At 46.6% G+C, this 24,631-nt stretch overlaps 3 protein-coding genes across 4 annotated transcripts in view; 2 read left to right on the top strand and 1 right to left on the bottom strand.

Moving 5' to 3' along the window:
• LOC119902735 overlaps window positions 1–2,722 on the top strand; it is a 4,081-nt gene extending 1,359 nt beyond the window's left edge. Inside the window, exons 2-3 of the mRNA XM_038719084.1 lie at window positions 1,851–1,965; window positions 2,058–2,722. Coding sequence (XP_038575012.1) covers window positions 1,851–1,965; window positions 2,058–2,284 — 342 coding nt within the window. The 3' untranslated portion in view covers window positions 2,285–2,722. The remainder of the gene's footprint in view (window positions 1–1,850; window positions 1,966–2,057) is intronic.
• Window positions 2,723–6,311: 3,589 nt separating this feature from the next.
• LOC119902736 lies at window positions 6,312–18,377 on the top strand. Of its 2 annotated transcripts, none has more exons than XM_038719086.1 (3): window positions 6,312–6,772; window positions 9,531–9,645; window positions 17,619–18,377. In XM_038719086.1, exons 1-3 carry the CDS (start codon window positions 6,500–6,502, stop codon window positions 17,801–17,803), a joined length of 573 nt encoding a protein of 190 aa, XP_038575014.1. In that variant the 5' UTR covers window positions 6,312–6,499; the 3' UTR covers window positions 17,804–18,377. The 2 variants fall into 2 exon arrangements, with proteins under 2 accessions (XP_038575014.1, XP_038575013.1); XM_038719085.1 differs by lacking the exon at window positions 17,619–18,377 and adding an exon at window positions 9,738–12,274 and having other exon boundaries at window positions 6,341–6,772.
• LOC119902733 (zinc finger protein 133-like) lies at window positions 13,938–16,968 on the bottom strand. Its single transcript, XM_038719082.1, has 2 exons — window positions 16,755–16,968; window positions 13,938–15,144 (listed from the first exon to the last, which is right to left on the bottom strand). The coding sequence occupies exons 1-2, from the start codon at window positions 16,936–16,938 to the stop codon at window positions 14,324–14,326; spliced, it is 1,005 nt and encodes a 334-aa protein (XP_038575010.1). The 5' UTR covers window positions 16,939–16,968; the 3' UTR covers window positions 13,938–14,323.
• Window positions 18,378–24,631: the final 6,254 nt, after the last annotated feature.

Here is a 24,631-nt window from a genome sequence, read left to right as displayed (position 1 = left end):
ATGTGTGTGTATATATATATATATATATATATATATATGTGTGTGTGTGTATATATATATATATAAGCTTTGCCATCAGATTCAGCAGCGAGGAAACACTCCTGACTTCAGCCCACAGTCACTGTCCTGCACCGCAGAGACTTTGACTCGGATCGGGCGCGTTCAGAAGAAAACAGAGTGAATTTCGATATTTATACGACTTTAATTTCAGGGAATTTCTGATTTTTCTTCTTGTAAATTTCACACTTTCATCTAGGATTTTGTTTTCTCGGTTATTAACCTTCACCCTGGCTCCCTGGTTTGGGAAAACAGAGCCTACAGATGGGCTGCATCTAAGAAACTACCTTTATTTATTTAACCAGGTGAGTCTCAGTGAGATTAAAATGTCTTTATCAAGAGAGAGCTGGCCAAGACGCAGCATTAAAGAACATAAAGAACAGTTTCCAACACATAGACATCAAGTACACATAAATAACACAAGCCCCTGTGTTGAATAAGGCAGAATGCAACTTTATAAACAGCAACACTGAACGATGTTCACCTGCTCCAGATCCTTCACCGTTGAAACAAACGCTCTATAAGAAATAAAGGCGCTCAGTTTCAACGAGTTCTGAAGAAGGTTCCAAGCAGAAGCTGCAGCAACACGAAGGCTTTTTTACCGAGTTCTGTTCGGACACGGGGAACCAACAAGTGTAGGACGTCCTCTGAACGTAATCCATAACGGCCTTGAGTACTTGTTAAAAAGATACTCCGATAGGAGCTAGTCCAAGAAGTGCCTCATAGATGAAGCACCTTCTTGCACAGAGAGAGGGCCGTTGAGCTTTAGGGTCCAATGATGTGTCCTACAATTACAGCCAGGGGAAAAAACACAATGATGCACAACATCCAATTTCTGTAGGCGCTCATTATATATCAGATCACCATAATCTAATGTGGGAACTAAAGCGGCCGTCACCAGGTATTTTTTTTCTAGCACGAATGGATGAGCATGATTTTGATCTGTAGAGAAAGCCAAGCTTTATCTCAAGCTTATAAACCAGAGGTTGCCAATAAGATTTCTGTTATGTCACAGTATTTATAACTGTTAACTAACTCAATTTAATTTCCTTCAAAAGTTGAGATGCTTGAAGTTGTCTTGAGTTTGAGAAAACCGTTACTTTGGACTTTTCTGCATTTTAGACCAACTTAAGCTGTTTTAAACGGCTCTGAACAATATTGAAAGCAGACTGCTGAAGATTAAAGGGCTTGTGCAGTAAATAACCGAGTCATCAGCATAAAAGTGATACATGGCATCCAATAGATTATCACAAAGATTGTTTATATAAATAGAAAACAATATGGGCCCGAGTACTGAGCCTTGAGGAACCCCCTTGGAAATGGGCAAAAAGGAAGAGAGCGAGTCACCCTGAACACTTTGGGTTCTGCCTGACAGATAATTTGCAAACCCTGTCCCGTTAATTAATTAAGATTCCTCTTTAAAATCCCCGAGGCTGCGGGGCTCGCTGTCCGAACGTGATGCTGTTGTGTTCAGAATAACTTCAGAGCAGCCGCAGTGAAACAAGTCAGGATGAAATCTAAACTTGTTTTATGAAGCGGCGTGTATTAATCATTAACACAGAGTACAGATGAGGTGTGTAGTCCACGCGCAGAGTAACCTCGAGTTAACCACGAACAAAACCTGCTCGGAGCAGTTTAGAGATGTGGCGTAAATTGCCATGGCAACAGACCTCGGGTAACACCTGTCCACCTTTGGTAGTGCGGGTTAATCAGGAAGTTACACCGACGATGCTGCTCTAAGTCGATTTATCCTGCTGCTGGTGATCTTGTTTTCTCGCTTGCTTCCTCTTCAGGACGCCGCCTGTCGAATCTTTCCTTCTGTGAGACACGTCGCCTCCCAGACCGACCCCCCCGAGACCAGATCGGTCGGCACGCAGCTGATCATGAAGGCTCCCGTCCGGAGTACAGGTGTGTAGTCCTGCACGTCACCAGGTGTGACCCTTCGTACTGCTGAACCGGAGCCCGGCTCACGGCGTCACTCGTGTCTTTGTGTGTTGAAGCCACCCAGGCGACGGCGCCCAGCAGAGACCGCGGCGTGTGCACCCCCACCTTCCCCCTGGACAGCCCGTTACTGTTCCTGCAACCAACGGTGGTGAAGAGACGTCGACTTAAAGAGGAGCAGGAGGAGCAGGAGGAGGAGGAGGCCCCTTTAGAGCGGGCCGAAGGAGGCTCAGGAGGAGCCGCAGGACTCGACGTGACTCTGACGCCCTCGTGGGTCAGCAGCTGATCAAGAGGGCCGTCTACACGAACACGGGTATTTTTAAAACCGTGACTTTTTCCACGCGGCCACAGAAACGCAGCATGAGGTCACTGACGTTTCTGAAAACTCCTGCCAGGATGCAGATTTTTGGAAGCTCCGGTTGCAGCGTTGTCGAGTAGACAGTCGGCGTCAGAGCGCACGCCACTGCCTGCTTCGTTTACAAGTTTATTAGGCTCTGATTGGCCGACGTGGCTTTAAGGTTAGGGTCATATCGCTGCCCCGTGGTTTGGCGTGCTCTTGGCACCGCTTGATAGCGTGTTTTGTGTTTTCATGTCGACAGGAGGGCTGGGCTGATACAGTTTTAACCTTTTTTATTTTATATAATGTATTTATTACGTGTAATTTGAAAGTTGTGAACTAATTTGGATGTTTACAAAAGTTCATAATAAACCAGCAGCAATTTAATGTTTGCATTTTGTTTCCCTCGCTGCACCGAAAATAAACCGAACCGTGACTTCAAAGCCGAGGCACGCACTGAACCGAGATTGTTGTGTTCCGTTACACCTCTAGCCGACAGACATGGTGACGTTGACACCGTGGTTGTAAACCCCACCGTGTGACGGCAGGTTTTAATCACCACCAACATTATTATTATTTAAAACATTGTTAATCACACGAGTGGCTCCACCTCAGGTAAACACACCGGCTTGCCCCGCCCCCCCATCAGCAGTGCGCCAAAAGACACAGAACTCGTCTGTTTTCCGTATTTTTCCACCCGCCGGTCCGGCTTGTTAATGACGCAGCCTGTCGCGCAACCCGAACCAACGTCCGCACCCTGCGTTTTGACTGCTGTTAAAATATCCACCGCCACTCTAACGTCGCTGGCCGCCAACTTTTCAGCCGAGTGAAGTCTGAGTGAGTGAACACGCGCTCTGGAGGCGGGAAGCTCGCTCACGTGTCGCTGCAGTAGTTTGAATGAAATTAGTGTTCTGTGCCTTTAATATAAAGTTCAGTAAGTAAAAGCAGGCCTATGTGAGCGTAATAAAGGAAATGTACTTGGTGGCTGTCCTCGTGGTCAGCAGGCGCCTGAAAACATGCACGTCCAGCACGTTCGTCCCGTTTCTGATCTACGTCGCTCTGTAATATTTGCATAAACCCCGCCCCCACAGAGAGCCGGGTGCAGCTAAACCCAAACCGCGACCGTTTCTCACAGAAGCTAAAACCTTGTGGGTGGAACGCCCAATAATATTTTTTATTTGCACTCACAGGAGCCTGTCGCAGCCGTTAAAATAAACGGGTTTCATTTTTCTTATGTGAGGCTGAATATTGAGCAGTTTGGTAGGGATGCAGAAATACTACATTTTAATATGAACGTAGGCTGTTTATTTAGGTTAGTGTCTTACAGTCTGTCTCAGAGACTGAACATGTTGAGATTCAGTCTTTCAGCCACTATTTGAGCTCATTTTATGGCATGAATGAGTTTTCGTTTCATCGCTTTTATGAAGTTAATTGAGAACAATGTTTGGAACACTTTGAGGAGAAGTTCTTTAAAGCGAGGCGGAACGACCACTTATGTCTTTTAATGTCTTTTAATTTTATGGTGCTTTCAGACCAAAAGCGAAGTGAGCGTCGGGGGCGGTGCGTCTACATACAAAGTCGATGCGTAGAGCGGCGAGGCAATGCGAGGGGGGCGAGTCGGGGACGCTTCTTTGTTGTAACATATAACTAAATTTACAATTTAACTGATGATCTGTTTATCTTAATACTTCTTCTCAGTAAAACTCCAGGTTTAATGGAGCTCTAATGGTGCAGTGCCAGCGACGCGATGGCCAAGCATGAAAGTCTCATGACGCTCCAGTGTTGTTGTCAGTGTCGTTATCTCTGCTGGTCTACGACTTCATATTTATATAAAAACTGGACATTAATTGGAAAAAAGAAAGCGAGGAGGTTGAACTCCCTGCTGAGTTCAGAAAACATCATATTGTAGTTATTTCAGCATCAGTTTGATTTTATTCGCGTTATCACGTTGTGTGAACACTCAGTGGTTGTCCAGCAATAAAACCCCCGCGAGGAGAGCGTTGCGTGGATTAAATTTGCGTTTGGTCTGAATGCCGCATTAACGCAGCAGGGGTTGTAGCCAATTCTGTGGTCTGGTCGCTGCCACTAGGGGCGCTAAAGACAGTGGGCGCTGCCACTAGGGGCGCTAAAGACAGTGGGCGCTGCCGTTGGCCGTTTAGGACTTCCGTAAGAAGGTGTTACAAATGTTTGTGTCTTTCTTATCAACTTAGTTAGCCATTTAACTTTTGAAAGTATTATTTAAGGTTTTAAAACTTCCAGACCTCCATTTTTGATGTTGCATCTTTCCCTAAATAATGACATTTGTTCCTCCAAATGAAATTAAATAAGATCTTATCTAACTCTTTGTATATTTCAGTAGGCATTTCCAGTGAGTTTTTCATTCTTATCACAGCCAGATATGTAACTGGGTTCTTCACTAGAAACCATTAACTTCTGTTCACATTCCTGAAGTGGCCTAATGAACAGATTTGTTCAAGTTCATTCTTAAGCCTGATACAGTAGAAAACTCCTCAACACATGTAATTGCTTTGATTCACTCCTCTCTATTAGACAAAAAGAATGAATGAAATGATCTAAGATCTCTTTAGACTTTACTTTGGAACCATAGACTGTATAAAAACTTGAAACTGACCTTTTTCTAATGTGGGATAAGGAACAGAGACCGTGGCAGCGACCAGACCACAGACTTGGCTACACCCCCCTCAGAACAAGCTGAAACCTGGATATATATAATGGTTAATAAATGTACGTACATCCCGCCAAAATTGTTTTACAAAAGTACCGTGCCAGAACAGATGTAATAATATATGGTGTGTTTTAGAATAGACTTTTTTAAAGTGTTATTGATCACTTTTAAAGCTCTTCATGGCCTCTCGCCTCGTTATATTTCTGACCTTTTAGTCCCATACGCACCAGCACGTACCTTGAGATCCTCAGAAATCAGGTCGGCTGAGTCCGTGAACTCTTTTAAGTCCCTTCTTAAAACATACTTTTATAGGAGAGCCTTTCTTCTTCTTATTTGATTCTATTTTTATTTTATTTTTTAAAATATATTTAATATATTTATTTTAAACGTGTATTCTAGTCTTATTTGTTCTTGTTTTTAGCATGTAATTGTTTTTATGTTTTATTGTTTTTACACTTGTTAAAGCACTTTGTAACTGTTTTTTGAAAAGTGCTCTATAAATAAAGATTATTATTATTATTATTATTATTGTGTTTCTACCTGAGTCTTACAGAAAGTACATTTAGGATCGATGTCATTTTTAAACCTCTTCATGTAATACTTACGCCACTGGGATATTTCCCAGTTGAAACTTCCGACCTCAACGCGTTCCAGGTGCACGGCGGCGCACGACGCCGAAAGTGAAGGAAAAGCACGGCTGACCGTGATAAAGTTTGCAACAGCTGCACCCTCAGCAGTGCTGTAGGTGTTTATTAAAAGGATGGCAGTTTAACTGCAACAGCTGACATAAATATCCTCTAGGTTACTTGTTCCCTGCATCAGTTGGTGACCCTCAAGTCAGTCAGCGTTGTAGGTGACACTTCCTAATGTTTTGGCATTTTTAACAATAACTTATGCAGAGAAGAAGACTTTGAGGTTCTTGACTGTGGTGATGGCGCAATGGATAAGACGCATGCCGTTGGTTTGGTTCAACTCCCCGCTGTGGCCCATCAACCCCTCGTTGCTCCAGAGGCGTGTGACCTCTGACATGTACAGCAATTGTAAGTCGCTCTAGATAAAGGCGTCAGCTAAATGAATAAATGTAGCCAGCTGCCTAATAAGCCTAACATATTCCTCCATCAGTGTACATGCAGATCAGGTTTTACTATATGACCGTGTGTATTATTATAATTTAAATACATGCAGATACACTTTTTGTTGCCTTTTAGTTTATGGTTTACATTCACAGCGCTGACATTGTTCTGTGACGTCATTCAGCTGCTACTCGTGAAGTCGGGCTTCAGATTTCACGAGAAGAAAATCCGCCTTCAGGGTCCTAGTTTTTACAGCTGGCGGTGGGGACATGTCCCGGGGCCCGAGCGGTCCAGCCGTTTCCCTCTGATCTCCGTGACGAGCGCAGGTGACGACACAGAGATGAAAGGGAGACGCGCGTCATAGAGCTCGCGCCCTCTGACCGAGCTGGTCGGAGCGGGATCGCCATGTCGAGGAGGCGCTGCGTGCTGCACTGCGAGGGGCAGCCGTCCATGCACCGCCTTCCGAAGGACGAGTCCCTGAAGAATCAGTGGATAAAGTTCATTTTCAACACCGTTCCTCAGGACTACAGCCCCAACCTGTTGCTGTGCTCCAATCACTTCAGGGAGGACTGCTTCCTCAACCGGCAGCAGTACAACTCGGGATTTGCGCAACGTTTAGTCCTTAAAGACGATGCGACTCCGACTCTGTTCGGGCCCGGAGATCCGCAGCCGCAGCCTGTAAGTACGCCTGCATTATATTTAAAATAAACACGGCGGTGTAACTTAGCTAGGTAGCTAACAACGCGGCTAACGTTGTAGCTGTTACGGTTTAAACGGTGGCTGGATTAACCGGTGACCGTCCCAGATGTCGCGCAGGCGCGGCTTCAGGATCAGTCGACCGCTAAACCAGGAAGCGCGTTCCGGTAACTTTAATAACTTACGTCATGTGTCGTCGTGTAGATGTAAATGCTTCTGGGCTAACATCGTTAGCTGCACGAGGATTGTCGCTGTTCCAAAACGTCAACAAACCGTCCAAATGTTCCACGTCGGCGGTCCGGTTCGTGCCACGGTGGGTTTACACGCGTTCTTACGTCCATAAGAGTCTAGAACTGAGATCCAACATCTGTATGACTCAGAACAAGCAGAGGTGCAGAAACTGAAATCAGATGAGAATGGTGCACCAGGGTCTGAGCCCACTACAGGGTCTGAGCCCACTACAGGGTCTGAGCCCACTACTACAGGGTCTGAGCCCACTACTACAGGGTCTGAGCCCACTACTACAGGGTCTGAGTCCACTACAGGGTCTGAGTCCACTACAGGGTCTGAGCCCACTACTACAGGGTCTGAGTCCACTACTACAGGGTCTGAGCCCACTACTACAGGGTCTGAGCCCACTACTACAGGGTCTGAGCCCACTACTACAGGGTCTGAGCCCACTACTACAGGGTCTGAGCCCACTACTACAGGGTCTGAGCCCACTACTACAGGGTCTGAGCCCACTACTACAGGGTCTGAGTCCACTACTACAGGGTCTGAGCTCCACTACTACAGGGTCTGAGCCCACTACTACAGGGTCTGAGCCCACTACTACAGGGTCTGAGCTCCACTACTACAGGGTCTGAGTCCACTACTACAGGGTCTGAGCCCACTACTACAGGGTCTGAGCCCACTACTACAGGGTCTGAGCCCACTACTACAGGGTCTGAGCTCCACTACTACAGGGTCTGAGCTCCACTACTACAGGGTCTGAGCTCCACTACTACAGGGTCTGAGCCCACTACTACAGGGTCTGAGCTCCACTACTACAGGGTCTGAGTCCACTACTACAGGGTCTGAGCCCACTACTACAGGGTCTGAGCCCACTACAGGGTCTGAGCCCATTACTACAGGGTCTGAGCTCCACTACTACAGGGTCTGAGCTCCACTACTACAGGGTCTGAGCCCACTACTACAGGGTCTGAGCCCACTACTACAGGGTCTGAGCTCCACTACTACAGGGTCTGAGCCCACTACTACAGGGTCTGAGCTCCACTACTACAGGGTCTGAGCTCCACTACTACAGGGTCTGAGCCCATTACTACAGGGTCTGAGCTCCACTACTACAGGGTCTGAGCTCCACTACTACAGGGTCTGAGCTCCACTACTACAGGGTCTGAGCCCACTACAGGGTCTGAGCCCACTACTACAGGGTCTGAGCCCATTACTACAGGGTCTGAGCCCATTACTACAGGGTCTGAGCCCATTACTACAGGGTCTGAGCCCATTACTACAGGGTCTGAGTCCCACTACAGGGTCTGAGCCCCACTACAGGGTCTGAGCCCCACTACAGGGTCTTATACTGCACATGTAAATATCTGCCACGTTCTTTCTCTGCAAATAGTTGTATTATTATTTTCCTCTATTCTTTTTAATGTTCTTATAGAACGTTTTCTGTTCCATATTTCTACTTTTAGTTAGTCAGCGTGTAGCACCTGATCACCAAAGCTAATTAATTATACGTGGCACTAAAAGTTCCTGATTGGTAACAGATTACAGTAAGCAAATAAAACATGAGAGGATCGTGTTACATGAGGAAACGATTGTATTTCAAACACCTCCACAGAGCCGGATTCACTCGGTGGGGGGGAAGCAGATCACGTCACGTCGTCACACGTCCAGAGAAGCACGCACGCGTCGACGGCGTCTGGTGTCGCTCGTGTGGCACAGCGAACTTTCACACTGTCAATCAGTGACTAATATTCTTCATTGTTGTCTTCTTTAGTCCCAGTAACCAGTTTTTCCTGGTGTGCAGTCAGTGGATCCTGAAGCCACGCCTGCGACACACCTGTTCATCTATCCACCGCTTAAACTGTCACACCGGCCGCAGTCAAATGCAGAACTCTGTAGCTGGGAAAGATTTTTTTCCCCACATCCAGAACGAAAACATTTTATCTGCAGGTCACATCACTTGTCACCGATCAGTTGCTGCTCGGATGTTGTCGGTTTTCTTTTCCTGTTTGCTTCTTCAGTCTTTAGTGTACTTCAGTGACGTGTTTAACTGCTTTCAGACCAAACGCGAAGTTTCGCCTCGCGACGCTTTCCTGGCGTGAGCACATCTCCTGCAAGTGTTCACACACGACGCGATAACGTGAATAAACACAACTCGCCGTTACCACAGCTGTATGAACCCAAAGTCAACATTTAGCTGTGATTAAACGGATCAAACTGATGCTGAAATAACTACAACATGATGCGGATTTGTTGAACATATGAATTCATGCTTATTCAGGTCTGTCAGCAGGACAACAACTTCTAAAATGTTTGTTTTCTGAATGGAGTTTGGTTAGATCGGGGCTACGCTACGCTAACCTGTTCACAGTAAAGTACAACGACAGCTGGAATAAAGTTACAGACGCATGTTTTCTTAACCAGGTAGTTCAACACTCGCTTTCTTTTCTCCAAGTAACGTCCAGTTTGGTCTGGTTTTAATATAGCTTTGTTTCTGCTTCCTCTTCAGGACGCCGCCTGTCGAATCTTTCCTTCTGTGAGACACGCCGCCTCCCAGACCGACCCCCCCGAGACCAGATCGGTCGGCACGCAGCTGATCATGAAGGCTCCCGTCCGGAGTACAGGTGTGTAGTCCCGCACGTCACCAGGTGTGACCCTTCGTACTGCTGAACCGGAGCCCGGCTCACGGCGTCACTCATGTCTTTGTGTGTTGAAGCCACCCAGGCGACGGCGCCCAGAAGAAACCGCGGCGTGTGCACCCCCACCTTCCCCCTGGACAGCCCGTTACTGTTCCTGCAACCAACGGTGGCGAAGAGACGTCGACTTAAAGAGGAGCAGGAGGAGGAGGAGGCCCCTTTAGAGCGGGCCGAAGGAGGCTCAGGAGGAGCCGCAGGACTCGACGTGACTCTGTCGCCCTCGTGGCTCAGCAGCTGATCAAGAAGGCCGCTGAGGTCTGGGACATGTGATCCACACGGCTCCAGGACAGAGACGACGACCTTCAGCGAGGCGCCGTGCCGTCCGCTGCTCCAGCAGGACTGTTAATGATAGAAAACTTTTAGTGTTGAGGCGGGTCAGATCAGCGTTAGCGGGTTTACAGACCTGAAACCGCAGAAAACAAAGGACAGGATGGTAAAATACTTCTCAGGCTGCGGGTTCTGCTGTTGGCTTTAAGAAGGGGGAGGTGGTTTGTTATTGTCTGCCTTCACCTTTTGAAACAACAGTTCAGGCTCCGCCCACACTCCACGTCGTCGCTTTAAACCTCAGAGCTTCTGCGTTTCCTCCCGTCCACACTAAAACGTTGAAGCCTGAAAACGCTGCTGACCCCGTTTTGGCGTGTTCGCGCTGACAGGAGGAAACGGTGACGCTCATGCAAACCGGAAACACGATGCTGCTGACACGGTTTTAGTTTTGGTTCTAAAATACTTCGTACTGTGTAAATAACACTTCTACGCTTGTACTCTGCATTGTTTCCCGCCGCCGCCGCAGTAACCGTTCCACCACGCAGAGAAATCTCCGCTGTGGTTCTTCAGCGTCGCTGCTCTCCCTGTGTTCAGAACAGACCACCTGCTTGCTGGTTACACCGGCTCACACGTGCTCAGTGCACCTGAACGGCCACACATCTGGTGGCCGTTAAACATGAAGCAGATGGTCTGTTCTGTAGTTTCAGACGATTTGGTGAAAGAATAAAGTTCTTATTATTTTGCACAGACCGATAACGAGCGGGGACCGTTACTGAACGGAACACGGGAGCACAAAGAGACAGTGGCGGCGGGAAATGGACCGGGAGCCGTAAGTGTTGTTTACACGGTGCAAAATATTGTAATAAAAACACCAAAACTCTGTCAGCAGCGTCGTGTTTCTGCTTTGCATGACCTTTGAGAGCCAAACGCGAGCGTCCGCGTCATCGTTTCTAAAGTCCTCCGTTTTTGCCCGGCTGCACTAAAACGCTACTCATAGTTTCAAAACTAAAAACGGGGTCGGCAGCGTTTTCAAACTTGCTGGACGGCTGCAAAACGTCTCGTGGGCGGGGCCTGAGGCTCTGAACACCTGGAACAGGGCCTAACGGTAACAGCTGAAAAGGTTCCACTCGCTGCTCGTGCTTACAGTTTGCAGACGCTGTAAACTTAGACGCCCTTACAGACAGGAAGCGGGGGCTTTGAACACGTCCACGAGTGCCGCATGAGGCCGACTGAAGGGCCCCCGAGCGACGCAGCAGAGCCTCAGCTGCTGCAGGCGAACCGTTAATGTTCTGTCATGTTCAGCTCCTCGTCTGAAGGTCGTACATCAAGTTCACTTCTACAGAAACGTTGTTTAAAGGTTCAGTTACGTTAAATACACGCACGGCGTGGAGAGAAAAGTCCGTGAGCTCCTTTAAAGCTTCTACAGGAGACTCTCTCCCGAGTTTAGCTGACTTTATTTTCTTAACCTGTTTTACTTTCTGCTTTGTATAATGAGGTTATGAAAATAAAGAACGTCTTCATCATCCAGTGTGTCGGCTCTCGCCGCTGCGTGAAGCTTCACCTGCGTTAAACGTGTTGCGCGATCGACCAGCATCTGGCCCTGCATCGCCCTCGTGCTCTGGACGGCGAGCATCAAAGGTCGTGGCCGACATTTACTCAAGTACTGTAGCTAAGTACAAACAGGAGGCGTTTGATTTTCACGCCACTTTCAGAGAGAGTTCTTGTACTTGAGTTTCTTTACAAAGTCATATTTCTACATATGTTTATAAAATAAAACAGTTTGTACAAGTACAGCTGACACGATCAGCTGATTCACTGTCGACCAGCTACTTTGATCATAAAGTCATTTTTCGTTATTGCACTAATTTTACTGCGTTGTTAATATTTGAGGTTTGGACTGTTGGTTTGTGAAGGTGTGAAAAGAATCATCAGACAACATCCTGCTGCACAGCTGATCTACTTTTCTTTAACTTCACTAACATTTGCAATGCGGGACTTTTACTTTAATAAAGATCTGAATCCTCGTCCACCGCTCGCCAAAACCTCCCGTCTGAAGCCGGCCTCACCAGCCAGGTCCTGACCCCCCAGACCTGCCCCCCGTTTTACAGCACACAAAAATCCGTCACACTAATTTAGTAGCTGCGCACATCCTCTGTGTTTTTCACATCCTGTGACTTTAATATTTTTACATTTATACATGTTTGTTGTTGAGCTTTGTGGAAGAAGCTAACTTTAGGCCCTCTGGTGTTTCAGCAGTATGGAGTTGTTTCCACACACGTCACCAGCTAAGAGCTTGTAATATTTTGACCTATCAGAATGATTTTATGCTCTTGTCTCGCTCCCCTTGGCGTGCTGAGCTCAACAGAATGTGGGAAACTACTGCGGCTCACACCACATGAAAGGTCTGAAAGCACCGATAGATCCTCCTAACTGCATCACGCTGGACCTCTAACGTGGTCTTGGTCTGTGTTGGACTCTTAGGGGTCAGATTCACTAAAGGTCTGCGTGAGTAACGACGTGTGCAAACGTGACATCGCCAGCAAATGAACACGTAATCTACTAACGGCGTGCGTCTGCTGTTCATTTACTACTGTTGCCTTCGTGGATCTGCAGTTTGGGGAGGGGAAACATGCAAATACACTTATTAACAAGTCTAAACACAATTTCACGTGAGCGCAACGGCGTCTGTGTTTAATGCGTTTGACAGGAAGCTGCAGAGATGCTGCTGGAGGAGGAGAGACAGCCGTGATGAGAAATAAACCACATTAGATAATATTATTCTGCATCCATGTACGGAAATACAATGATTTATTGTTTTTATTCGCTGAACTGTATGACTAGAATAGTTTTTTTGTATTTTCCTTTACTGTTGGCAACGCAGTAAAGCAAATTTCAACGGTTTCATCTCATGGGTATTGGCTTTTGGGGGTGCACTCCACCTTACAAAGGGCCAATTCCTCCATGTCAACTGTCTTAAGATTGTCCTCAGCACCATAAAATAAGGCGACCTCCTATCACACCATGGCCTGGCTTGACTCGTATGTTGTGCGGAAAATCCAGCCAGCCAGAGGGAACGATAACCAAGTGTTCACAGGGCGCCGGTCGGAACAGAGACGCAACCCGTCGTAGGTGTCGGGGAGGGAACGGGGCGGGCGGTCGGCGGTCGTTCCTTCTGGCGGGATGAAGCACGATCTGCTGGCGTTTCAGGTGTGCTGGCACAAGCAGGTACAGACGATCTCCACGTACTCGGGACGCACTGAGCGAAGCAAACCAAGGTTTTTACGCAGTGGCTGCTTTCCCTCCCGACTCTCCGTGGAGGAAACCGTTCAAACCACAAAACCCTCATTTAAATACGTTGTGTTTGCTCCTGTTGTCATCTACGCAGTAAATCACCCAGAACAGTCTTTTCAATGTTTTCTTGCTTTTATCTTGTATTGTTTTGGGGTATTATTGTCTTTACACTTGTTAAAGTACTTTGCCTGGTTTTGAAAAGTGCTCTGCAAATAAAGATGATTATTATTATAACAGGTACCAAAATTACACGTGCAGTATTTTAGAATGAACACGTAATTCTGTCCTCTTTATTGTGGGTGTTAGTAAATCGTAACTCTGGTATGCTGGTTGTATTTCTATGTTTTGGAGAAGTCACATTTCCACTAAGCAGGACAGTAAAGTCTAATTTATCCATCAAACCGGATAGAAGCAGTTACAGCCGCCGCTTTTTAAAACGCTGCTGACTGCTGGTTGTATTCGGCAGTGCTCGCCAGTGATGGAGGCTTTTTGTTTGCTGTCACGCTGCTAAAATGATGATGATGACGCTCCCCTCTGAATTAAAAACGGGGCGACTGCCTTGGTTTGAATTTTACGCAGAAGGGAAAGAAAATCCGCACCGCTTCTCTCACCTGCAGCCGAAGAAGAAAGAGAACAGAGAAGAAGAAATCCAGCCTGACAGCTGAGATGGAAACATCTGGAGGAAAATCTTTAATATAAACAAGTCTTCATTCATCTCAACGTTTCAATATAAAAGTAAAACTTTTGTCAGTATCAGATTCAGCTGTGGTGAGTCAGGCTCCACCCCCTTTGTCCATTTTAGGACTTCCTGTCTAGAGTCAGATAACCTCTGGGCCTTCGTGTCACGACGCCTTCTCCTTGTCGTGAGTCTTCATGTGGCGTCGCAGCGTGTAGACGTCGCTGAAGCAGCGTCTGCACTCGCTGCAGCAGTTCGGCCGCTCCTCCGTGTGGTGCTTCATGTGGTATTTGAGCGGCGTGCTGAGCGCGAAGCCCTTGCCGCAGATGGGGCAGGTGTAGGGCTTCTCGCCGGTGTGCGTCCTCATGTGGATCTTCATGTCCGAGCTGTTGGTGAAGCCCTTGAAGCAGCAGTGGCAGCTGTAGGCTTTTCGCCGGAGTGCGTCCTGGCGTGGCGGATCATGGACGAGGTCATTGTGAAGCACTTCCCGCAGACGGCGCAGCGGTACGGCTTCTCGCCCGTGTGCGTCCTCATGTGGATCGCCATGTTGCCCTTGCGGCTGAAGCACTTCCCGCAGACTCTGCAGCTGAACGGCTTCTCGCCCGTGTGGCAGCGCGTGTGCACCGCCAGTTCCACTTTCCCCCGGAAGCTTTTCCCGCAGAACTGGCAGACGTGGACCCTGACGTGCGTCCGCAGGTGCTCCACCAGGTTCTCCCTGTCGGGCAGCGGCACGCCGCACACGCCGCAGAGGCAGCGCTCGTCGTCGCCGTGGATCTCCGCGTGGTTCACCAGAGAGCCGCGGTAGCTGAACATCATGCCGCAAACTCTACAGCGGCAGGAAGCGCTGTCGGCGTCTTCGCAGGCGGCAGGAGGGGGGTCTGCCGGGAGGCTGAACTGAGGGGGCGGAGCATCAGACGGCTCAAAGGAGGTGCTCGGCAGGATGTCATCGTGCGCCAGCTCCACCTTGGGAGCCTCCTCAGGGGGCGCAGAGTCCACCGGAGGCTGCTCGCTCTTACACTCCAGGCTGTAGATGAAGCCTTGGGCGTCCTGGTGCACCATCGTCTGAGGAGCCTGAACCTCAGGAGAGCTCCACGCCTCCCCTGGCTCCGCCCCCTGCTCCTGCTTGATGGCAGGAAGCTCCGGGTGCTCGTCGCGAGGCTGCTGCTGGAGACTGAAGCCGTGAAGCTGCTGAGCGTCTGTAGAGGGAGAGAGTCTGTAAATAAGGAGACAGAGTACGGTCTAGGGGTTCAAGGCAGCGCTACCAACATTTGACGCTTTTAGCTACCGAGTGAAGCATCTCACTTCTATTAGATCTTTGTTGGGAGCTGCACATGCTCAGTACCTCGGTCAAGTTTTATTTATGAAGCACATTTAAAAACAACCAGAGCTGACCAAAGTTATACAGTAGAAAAATAAATATTAAAATTAAAACAGGCCAAACTATTAATGACGTACAACGAAAAGGACAACTGGCCAATCAGAAGCAGAGTAGGGCGGATCCAAGCCGGCAGTGTTTTCAGATTTAACGACATGCTTTTATGAAACGTAACAGGGGCGAGTTCAGCGTCGACAAAACCCAGTAAAACCTTTTTTCAACGGAAACAGTGGTGCCTCGAACACCCCGCTGTGGACGCAAGCGCGCTGCATTTTCATTTCATTTTAACTCCGCTGTGTTCACAAACAGCTGATTGGGTAACACCTGAGACACGCCCACCACACGGGAGAAAACACACCTCGAAGCCCGCTGCGGAACGTTTGAAACATGTCGTTCAATCCGAAAACGTTGAAACTCCTGGCTTCGAGGTAGGCGTTACCATAGACTGTATATAGGAAGCGGACGTAGTCACGGTGACGTCACCCGTTGGTTTGTGGACTGCCGTTTTGAAGCCTCGAGTTTGGCTGATAGGGCGCCGCCGTGCTGTGTTGAAGAAGACTTGAAACTGGCGACTGAGACCAGAAACTCATCAGGGAATAAATCAGCTGAGAAGTAGAAACAGTTTAATTCTAAAGGAGCCGGAAGAGTCGCCCCCTGCTGGCCGTTCAACAGAATGTAGGTTTAAGGTACTTCCACGTTTGCGTCAGATCGCTGACCGGAAGCTTCCCGCTTGGGTGTTACCCAATCAGCTGCGACACGTTTGTAAACACAGCGACGTTAAAAAGGCAGGAATGCGTTCACAACGGTGTGTTCAAGGCACCGCCGTTTCTGTTGGGGGGGGGGGAAGCGGTTTGCTGTTTCCTCTGCGCTGAACTCGCCCCTGGCCTTCACACATGTTCGACTCTGATCCTGAACCACAAGCAGAACAACCAGAACCAGCTTCAGAACCCAGACAGGATCCAGAGTTTCAGAGCGGCGAGTTATTAATCTGTAGCACGTTTAACGAGCTCCGTCTCCACATCACAGTAACGCAGCTTCACGTCCTCTGACCGCCTGGAGGCGCTCTAACGTGCCACGCCAACCGCTATAGTGACTCAGGACTGGACTACAATCCAGCTGTGTTCAGTTCAGGAGCAGAGTTTTCTGTGGGAGATGGGAGCTCCCTTTGGGCTTTTTCACTTTGCAAACCTTTTTACACGAACAACAAAGACATTTAACACAATAACAGAGCGGGGAAGAAGCCAAAAAGCTGAATATGACCTCTTCTTGCTGTCAGAAGAGAACCTGTACGACACTAACACAGAACACGTTCAACCGATTAATCAATAATCAATAATATATCTGATTATTATTGGTTAATAAACGGTTTAATGATAAAGCCTCTGTGACCCTGCAGCTGGAGCAGGACCACAGACTCTTATGATACCGGACCTGGTATTCCGCGGCTCTGCGGCGGCTCCCTGTCCGGGCTCCGCTTCACGTGGTCCGGTCGGTACCGGAGGACCAGCCCCTCCTCGCGCTCCAGCAGCACCCTCTCCACCAGCACGAGGATCTCCTCCGCCGCCGCCGTTAACCTCTCGGTGACCAGAGACCTCAGAACCTGCAGGCTGGACATCGTGGAGCCGGAACCTGTCCGGTACGGCACCGCAGCTTAGCGCGTCAGCACGTCACACCGGAAGTCCCGCTCTCAGGACTTCAGAATAAAAGCTCTGAACAATGACAGCAGAAGTTTTACTTTGATAAATCTTTCAAATATATTAATCCAGGTGCAATCAGCAAATATTAGTATGTTATGTTTTAATGTTTTATGCGTAAATTTGTATTGTTTAACGTGTTTCTATGTTTTCACTCTGCTGGACAGTAAAGTTGTGTTTAATTCTATTATATATATAGAGAATAATTAAATATATAGCTTCTAAACTGTTCTACCTGTTTACTGTTTGTTATGTATTCGTCATGTTTATGATAGAGTAGCTGTAAATATTGTAAATATGTTGGAGCTTCAGAGCACTTTAAAATTTTACAGCCAATCACACTTACGGATCTTGTATTGTTGCTACAACACCAGTTGGGTTTCAAACGTTTTGATTGGTCTGAGGTTTCTATGGTGGGCGGGGCCGAGTGTTACATGAAGTACATCACAGAAATCATATCACTAATAACTAATAAAGGTGATAAAGCATGTATAAGTAAAACTACCAACAAAGCAAAATGTTTATGAAAGATGCTTTGACGGCTCTTTCAAATAAAACATTTCAAATTTGTAGAGAAACTTGTGTTTTTGTGTCATTTTAGGAACATTTGGGCCGCAGATGTCAGCTGAAATGGAGCCACGAACAAACTCTTACACAGAAGTTACTGAGGCTGCAAAACTGGTTCATACGTCTGTACACGTATCCAAGCTGTGTTGTTACTGGGCGCCACAAACACAATCGAGTCAATTTACTGTTAAAATGGTTTCAGCTAAAATGACCGAATGAGAATGTTCTTCTGTCTTTACATTTAAGGGAGCCCGCTGATACTTAAACTGTCATAATTCTAAAACAATTACACTTTTCACACAGAGACCCATGTCAATTTATAAAAATATAATTCGATCTCACGCTGAGCTAATTTTATGGTTGTTTTCCATTTTTAACTGGCTCCACACAACAAATAAATCCACCTACGTCAAGATACACCTGCGCAAAAAGATTTATTTATTAATTAACCACCATTCTCTGCACTCTCCTTCTCTACATTATTGTCTTGCTGTATACAAATGTTGTTGTTTTTGTTTATGGTGTGTGAAACGCTGTTTCCTTGTTGCTGCTTCTCTGTTCTTTGTATGAACTCTGAGAGAAATATAAGACCGAATGTATGTGCACATGTACCTGGCCATTAAAAACTGATTCTTCTGATCAAAATACTATTTAGTCTCTGCAAAGAGTAAAAAGCACAAAACTAAAACAGTTAAAGAGTTAATTACACTTTACAACACATGTTTATAAAAGCATGAAAATATATATAAACGGATCTTTCATTTTGTTTTATGTATTAAATATTTATTTTGTGTTTGTGTGTATTTTACATGTTTATAAATGTACTTAAAGGTTCAATGACATAAAAAATGACAAAACGTTTTATTGTGTGCATAAAAAGTGAAAATAGTTAGGAAGCAAAATGCAGCTGTCTAGTTTTTGCAATGAAAATTAAAACATAAGAATAATAATAAAAAGTACATAAAAGAGTTCATTAAAACATAGACATACAATATATTTGAGTTCATGCTTTTCTTCACGTCCCTCCAGTGGGGAGCAGCTGCCGTCCTGTGATGACCTGCAGACAGCAGCAGGTGGAGGCAGAGTCCTGCTCGAGTTTCTCTGCCTGCAGGAGGAAAAACGCATCGAGACATTTACCGTTTAAATCATCAGAAATATTTGAATCAATACCGAAGAGGTGACCTGATCACAAACCTCAGTCCAACAGAAAACTACAGAGCGAAGTTAAACAAATCATCTCAGCAGAGGAAGTGATAACAAATAAGGATAATAAATAAATAAATAACGGATATAAATCTAGTCAAATGACCCTGGACATGTGATATTAAATGAGAGAAGTGAAGAAAGAAGTTGTCAAATGCTAGTTTTGAAGTCAAAACTATGACTTTACAGATCAGAAATATAATATAAATGTTCACATGAAGCGATTTAAAATCTAAACTGGGACTTTATAGATCAAAATTATGACATAAAAGTAAGAATTAAGTGATACTAAATCAAAACTATGACTTAAAAACGTAATAATCTGACGTTTTGATCTAGTGTGTCAGTTAAAACTTTCACTTTCTGATAATTCTGACTTCTCTCAAAATGTTGACTTAGTATCTCAGAGTGTAATTATATACGGGATAATTAATCTCATGCACCTAAGATTAATTAAGGCTTATCAGTAATTATGATCAGGTCGGGACAGTTTTCATCTGTTCATATCATGTTTGTACAAAGTGACAGAAACTGGGATGTAAAACATGCTGGAAACCCTGGAGCCAGAGAACTGATGGAGTTTTCTTTTTATTTAAACTGTTTCTAAATGTTTCCGAATCAGAATCAGCAGATGCAGACAGATCATATTCTACAGACTTGAGAAAACCTCTTTGGTAGAAATACGACTCTGATCAAAATAATCACAGTTAGATGTTTCAGCCTCAGTAAAGTGCAGTGCTTATCAAACCTTTTCACATCAGGGACCCCTAAACTTATTAGATGAGGAGCCCCACCTGATAGGATTTTTGCTTTTAGATGTTTTGTTACAGAAAGTTTTGGAAACCTGTGACCAAAATAAAGGTGTGTTGTTGGTAAATAAGTACAAACATAATTAAAAAAATAATAATTTGCTCGTCCTTCGCCCGGACATTGATTTGCACAGTTGACATTTTATTTTAAACTGTTTATGAAAATGTTTTCTGTTCATTTTTTCTGTCAGTTGAATCAGCTTTATTACCAGGTTACACTTTGGTGGACAACAAGAAACATTTAAAAAAGAACATGTGCAGAGATACATATTCTGTTTTTGGTTAGTTAGTTTGTTATTTTCACTTTCTTGTTTATTATTTATATATTTTTTTATTGTTTCTGTCTGAATTTCCTGAACATTCATGCCAGTAAAGCTTATTGACTTGAATCGATTAATCGACTCTTCGGTAACACAGTGTTCGCTCAGTCCGCTGGTGCGCGCTCTCGCGTCTCCGGGCTCGCTCCCGGGGCGGGTCGCGGGCTCGCGCCCGGCTCGGGACTCAGTGAGGGGCAGCCAGCCGGAGACACACGCCGGGAGTCCGCCTCGCTTCCAGCGGCTCACACGGGACTTAACGGCCGCTTCTTGGTGGACGTTTCACGGGCAGGACGGAGAGGGGGTCCAGCTTCTCCCGGTACCCGGTCTGTTGGGAGTCTAACCCGCGCTAAGCTAACCCGGGACAGCGGAACCATGAGGGAGAGCCAGCCGGGCTGCCGGACCTCCGCCGGCGGCTGCCGCCTCGGCTAACGGCTAGCTGGAAGCAGCTGGACGGTCAGAGACCGGAAACCGGACCGGGACGGACCACACACCGACTTTTACCGGGTCCCGAACCCTTACTCTCACACCTACCGGGTCCAGGTCCACTTCTGGAGGGTTTGTTTTACAGAGAACAAGTTTTTGTTACCGGTCTGGATATGGAGACGGACTCGCTGGCAGGCGACGTGGACTCTCTGCACGGAGGACTCCTGGATCCGCTGGTGGACCGGATCCTGGTGGACACCGTGTCCCAGCAGCAGGGCTGGCTCCGAGTTTACGGTAAGACAAAACTACACTAACAGGGGGGCACCGGGGTGGGGGGACTTAACTGGACCTCCAGAACACAGAAGCTCGTTAAAGGGGGTCAGCAGGTAGTCTGGAGTCCGTCTGGAGAGCCAGGTAACAGGCCGAGGTCATGGCGGCCACAGGGGACTTTCTCCGGTTCCAGGTCCAGAGAGGTCAGAGGTCCCCCCTCCAGCTGGGTTCAGGGTTTTTCCCAAGATCACTTTGGGAGTTTGGACCCTTAAGACCCAGAGTCATGACCCGGGTCTCCAAAAATAGACCCTCCTCAGTCTTTTAACTCTTTACAGACCACAGACCAGAACCTGGACCCCCTAACAAACCCTCTTAAAGGGGTCCAGATCCTTTAGTTCTGAGTTGTTATCAAAGTCATTCTGGGTTCATGTTGAAGTTCAGAGGTTTTCAAGGATCCTTATTCAGCGTCCAGGTTTACCTTGATGGGGGACTCGTTAACGGGCTGCAGCTAACTAATGGTTTCATCACCGATCAATCGATCAGTCGTCGGGTCCAGATAATCCTGGAGAACCTTGGATCAGTGTTTCCCAAAGTGACCAACGTCTTGTTCACATGCAAGAAGCTGAAATCAGAGACGTTTTTTCTTTCAAAATAAAAAAGCGATTCATTTAATTTAAGAGTTAAAAACGAATCGATTTAAAGTCTTTTTCACGCGTTGAGCTGAAGGTGACCTGAAATTTTACAACACCGCAGTAGTAGTTGTAGTTCTCCTGTAAATATAAGCAGTTAAAGTTAAAAGATTATAACCGAGGAAGCTGAAGACAAAGTTTAGCTCAGAAAAATTAAGAAATGATGTAAATTTAATTTAAGTTTTCATGGATCAATAACGAGAGTTAAAAAAGAAAGAAAGAACGAAACCCTGTCATTTAATTGTTAATTTGTTTGTTTTTGGTGCCGTAAACTTTGTTTTTAACTGTGGACCGTTGAAGGTTTTTCACTGGACTGAACTGCTCAGATTTACAGAAGAACTACAAACATGGCGGAGTCGTGAAACGTTGGCCCCGTGGTGGAAAAGCTGAGGTTTTTATCTCCAAATTTTAAAACGTTGCAACACATGGAAATATCACAAAGACATTTAAACGCTGAAAGAGAACAAAGGTGAGTGTTTAAATCCAGAAATATATCAAGTTATTTATGACTTGGATAAAGCCGTGCGGAGGTCTGACCACGTGCTTCCTGTCTGCTGCACGTTTGTTTGACCGCACTGAAGCTGTGATGTTGGATTGATTTGACAGAGGACAGAGTTTCCCCGCCGCTCCAGGAAGCGAGCGAACTCCCGCGTTGGTCTTGATGTTTTTGAGTCTTGGCCGGCGATGCGAAGCCGTCCACATCAGCTGCACGCAGTCCAGATATTATTTCTTTAACTAACGCGCCTGTGGATCCGTTTCGTTATCACTTGATTGTTTAGTTTGATCATTTTTCAGACTGCTTGTTGGGAACAGGAAGGACGGACGAGATAAGCAGATAAAATGCTTGGTGATGCTACAGAAGGCAGGCGGTTCTCATGTCGCCACAAATAAATGAGGAAAGCTGTAAATTAAGACGTTAACAGTCGTTCCTCTCCAGTAGTAAGTTTAGTCCTAAAACTTACTCAGGTGCTGTTTGTTTATCGGTTGCTCTGGTTTTTCCAACCATTTGTGAACAGTTATGGTAAAAAAATGATGTGAAATTCCGTATTTATCTTTGGAAAACGTGTTTTTTTTTTGGGGAGGTGGCTGCCATTGAAAAACCCCCCAAATCTGTCGACCACAGCTTTTTTCTTGACTCATTTATTAATAGTTTTTGACTGTAAAGAGTATAAAAATTGCGACGCTTCTTTCAGTCCATTTTCCTCTCTGAGAAGCTGCAACCAGATCATTACGATCGTCCTCTAGCAGCCGCGGGCAGCTCGTGGAAAAAGACACCGTCCACATGCAAAGACGGACTCGGCCTCCTGCGGGAGGTTTTTTCACTAAGAATAAAAAAAAATCTGCCCCCAGCCTGTTTTAAACGTGCAGCAGTGTTTGTTCCCACGTGCCCTGAACGCAGCGCTGGTATCCGTGGAAGCTGGACGGTGTCGGGATGTTTGCTCTGCCCCCCTCCCTCCCCCCTCCCCCCTCCCCTGGTGGGTGATGTCAGCAGCCAGTTTGTGCCGGTGATCTCACCCGGCAGGACTCCGGCATCAGATCCTCGCCGCCACCCTCAGCCCGCATACCTCAGATAGATTTAACAATGGCTGCAGCCGCGCTGCCTTCAGAGGCGCCTCGCAGAGGACACGTGTGCCGCAGGGCGCCTCGTGTTGCCGCTGCAGGCCGCTCAGTTACACTTTTAGAGGCTGATGGCGTTTGTCTTCCTGCATCATCAGAGACGAGATCTTCATCTTCAGGAGCTGATGTTGAACCTGGATTATCCAGTCTTAACGTTATTTATTTTTATATCTGAGTAATAAATGCCAAACATTTCTGGATTCTTCTTGCAAACACAGCAACTTTCGCCGGATTTACCTCCATTGCTGCAAAAGTCCGGCGTGGTTCAACATGCGCTGCAGCGGCACCTTAAGATTGTAATGATCTATTGTGACTTTACACAGTAAATCAAATTGAAAGGTTGTATTTGCCAGCACATATATCGCAGCGTTGCAAAGCACCAGCAGGACAAGCTGCCCGCAGCTGTGTCTCAGGTGGGACATCGCGTCTCAGCCACAAAGTGCGCGGCGCGAAGGCCGACCGAGTACGGACGCAAATCCTTGGCAACGACGGCTGCGATAGAGCAGTAGCTACTTCTCAAGGTGGGGTTCAGGGGCCCCCAGGGGCCTCGAGGGGAATCATTTATTTTCACCATAAGTAACACAGTGACAGACCACACAGGCTTCACACGCCTTCTGTAAGGAGATCAGATTAGTGTTAGTTTAGAACCACTGCTGCTGATAGAGTTTGTGATTCTGTAAATAATTACCTTGGTCAAATAAAGGTACAGTAATAAAGAGAAGTTTGCTGGAGGCTCAGGTGTTTCTCTTCCTCCTCCGGCTTCTCACGTTTCAATATTTGAGTTTGGTTTAAAGCTCTTCTTCGGTTTCCCCCACGCAGACAGACCCACCGTCGTCGTCGTCTCGCGTCAACAGATAAAGAACAAAAAGGTGAAACACTGAGGATGACGTGAGAGTCCAGCTCTCTCTCCGTGGTCCTCGTTGCCCTCTTCTTCTGTTCCTTTTCTGCACAAAGAAAAAATACATTTTTAATTTTTACTGCCGCCTGAATTCGCAACACAAATGGATGTTGTGTTCCTCGGCTTGTAAAAGGGCTTCCAGCACAGTCTGCCTTCCATCCAGCGAGTTGTCCTCTCTTATTGTCGAGAGTCAGAGAGAATCTGAAGCCTCGAGTCTGAGGTGGCTCCAAGACGTGTTTAGCCTAGCTTAGCACAAACACTGGAAGCGGGGGGAAACTGCTAGCCTGGCTACATCAAAAGAGAATCCACCGTCCCGTGAAAGTGATGTTGGTCTCTGGCCTGTCTTTGGTTGAGCGGGAGGTGATTTTGTGGTCTTTTGCAGCTTTAATGACCTCCTTGATGAATTTCAAATTCAAATTAGCTTTATTGGCATGAATGTATATAAACAATACTGCGAAAGCTACATATAAATTACATAAGGGAAGGTCTTAATCCGCCGCCGTGTCGGCTCATGGAAAGCATCGACCAAGTGTTTCATCCAGTGAAAGGCTGCTTTACTTAAGCCTATTAAAGCCCCCCCACCCCCCTTAGTTGGCTCAGGATCACATGAGAACATATGTTGTATAATTTCATCTGCTGGCTGATTAATCCTGAACCGTGACGCGTTCGGATTAGAGATGAAGCCGTCAGCTCGACAGGTGTGCTCTCTCACCTGCAGTGATCCCTCAGGTTTGAATCAGTCGTGATAATCCCATGTTAGGCTGTGGATTAGACTCTGGATTACTAACATTATTATAGGACGTTTACTCACAAATGTTTGA

The sequence above is a fragment of the Micropterus salmoides genome, unplaced genomic scaffold, assembly GCF_014851395.1.
Source record: "Micropterus salmoides isolate LMB-PRFRI ecotype aquatic unplaced genomic scaffold, ASM1485139v1 Ms_hic_scaffold_14, whole genome shotgun sequence".
In the NCBI taxonomy this organism is placed as follows: Eukaryota; Metazoa; Chordata; class Actinopteri; order Centrarchiformes; family Centrarchidae; genus Micropterus; species Micropterus salmoides.
Note: the sequence above shows the minus strand (reverse complement) of the source record. Positions and strands in the feature narration are given on the sequence as shown.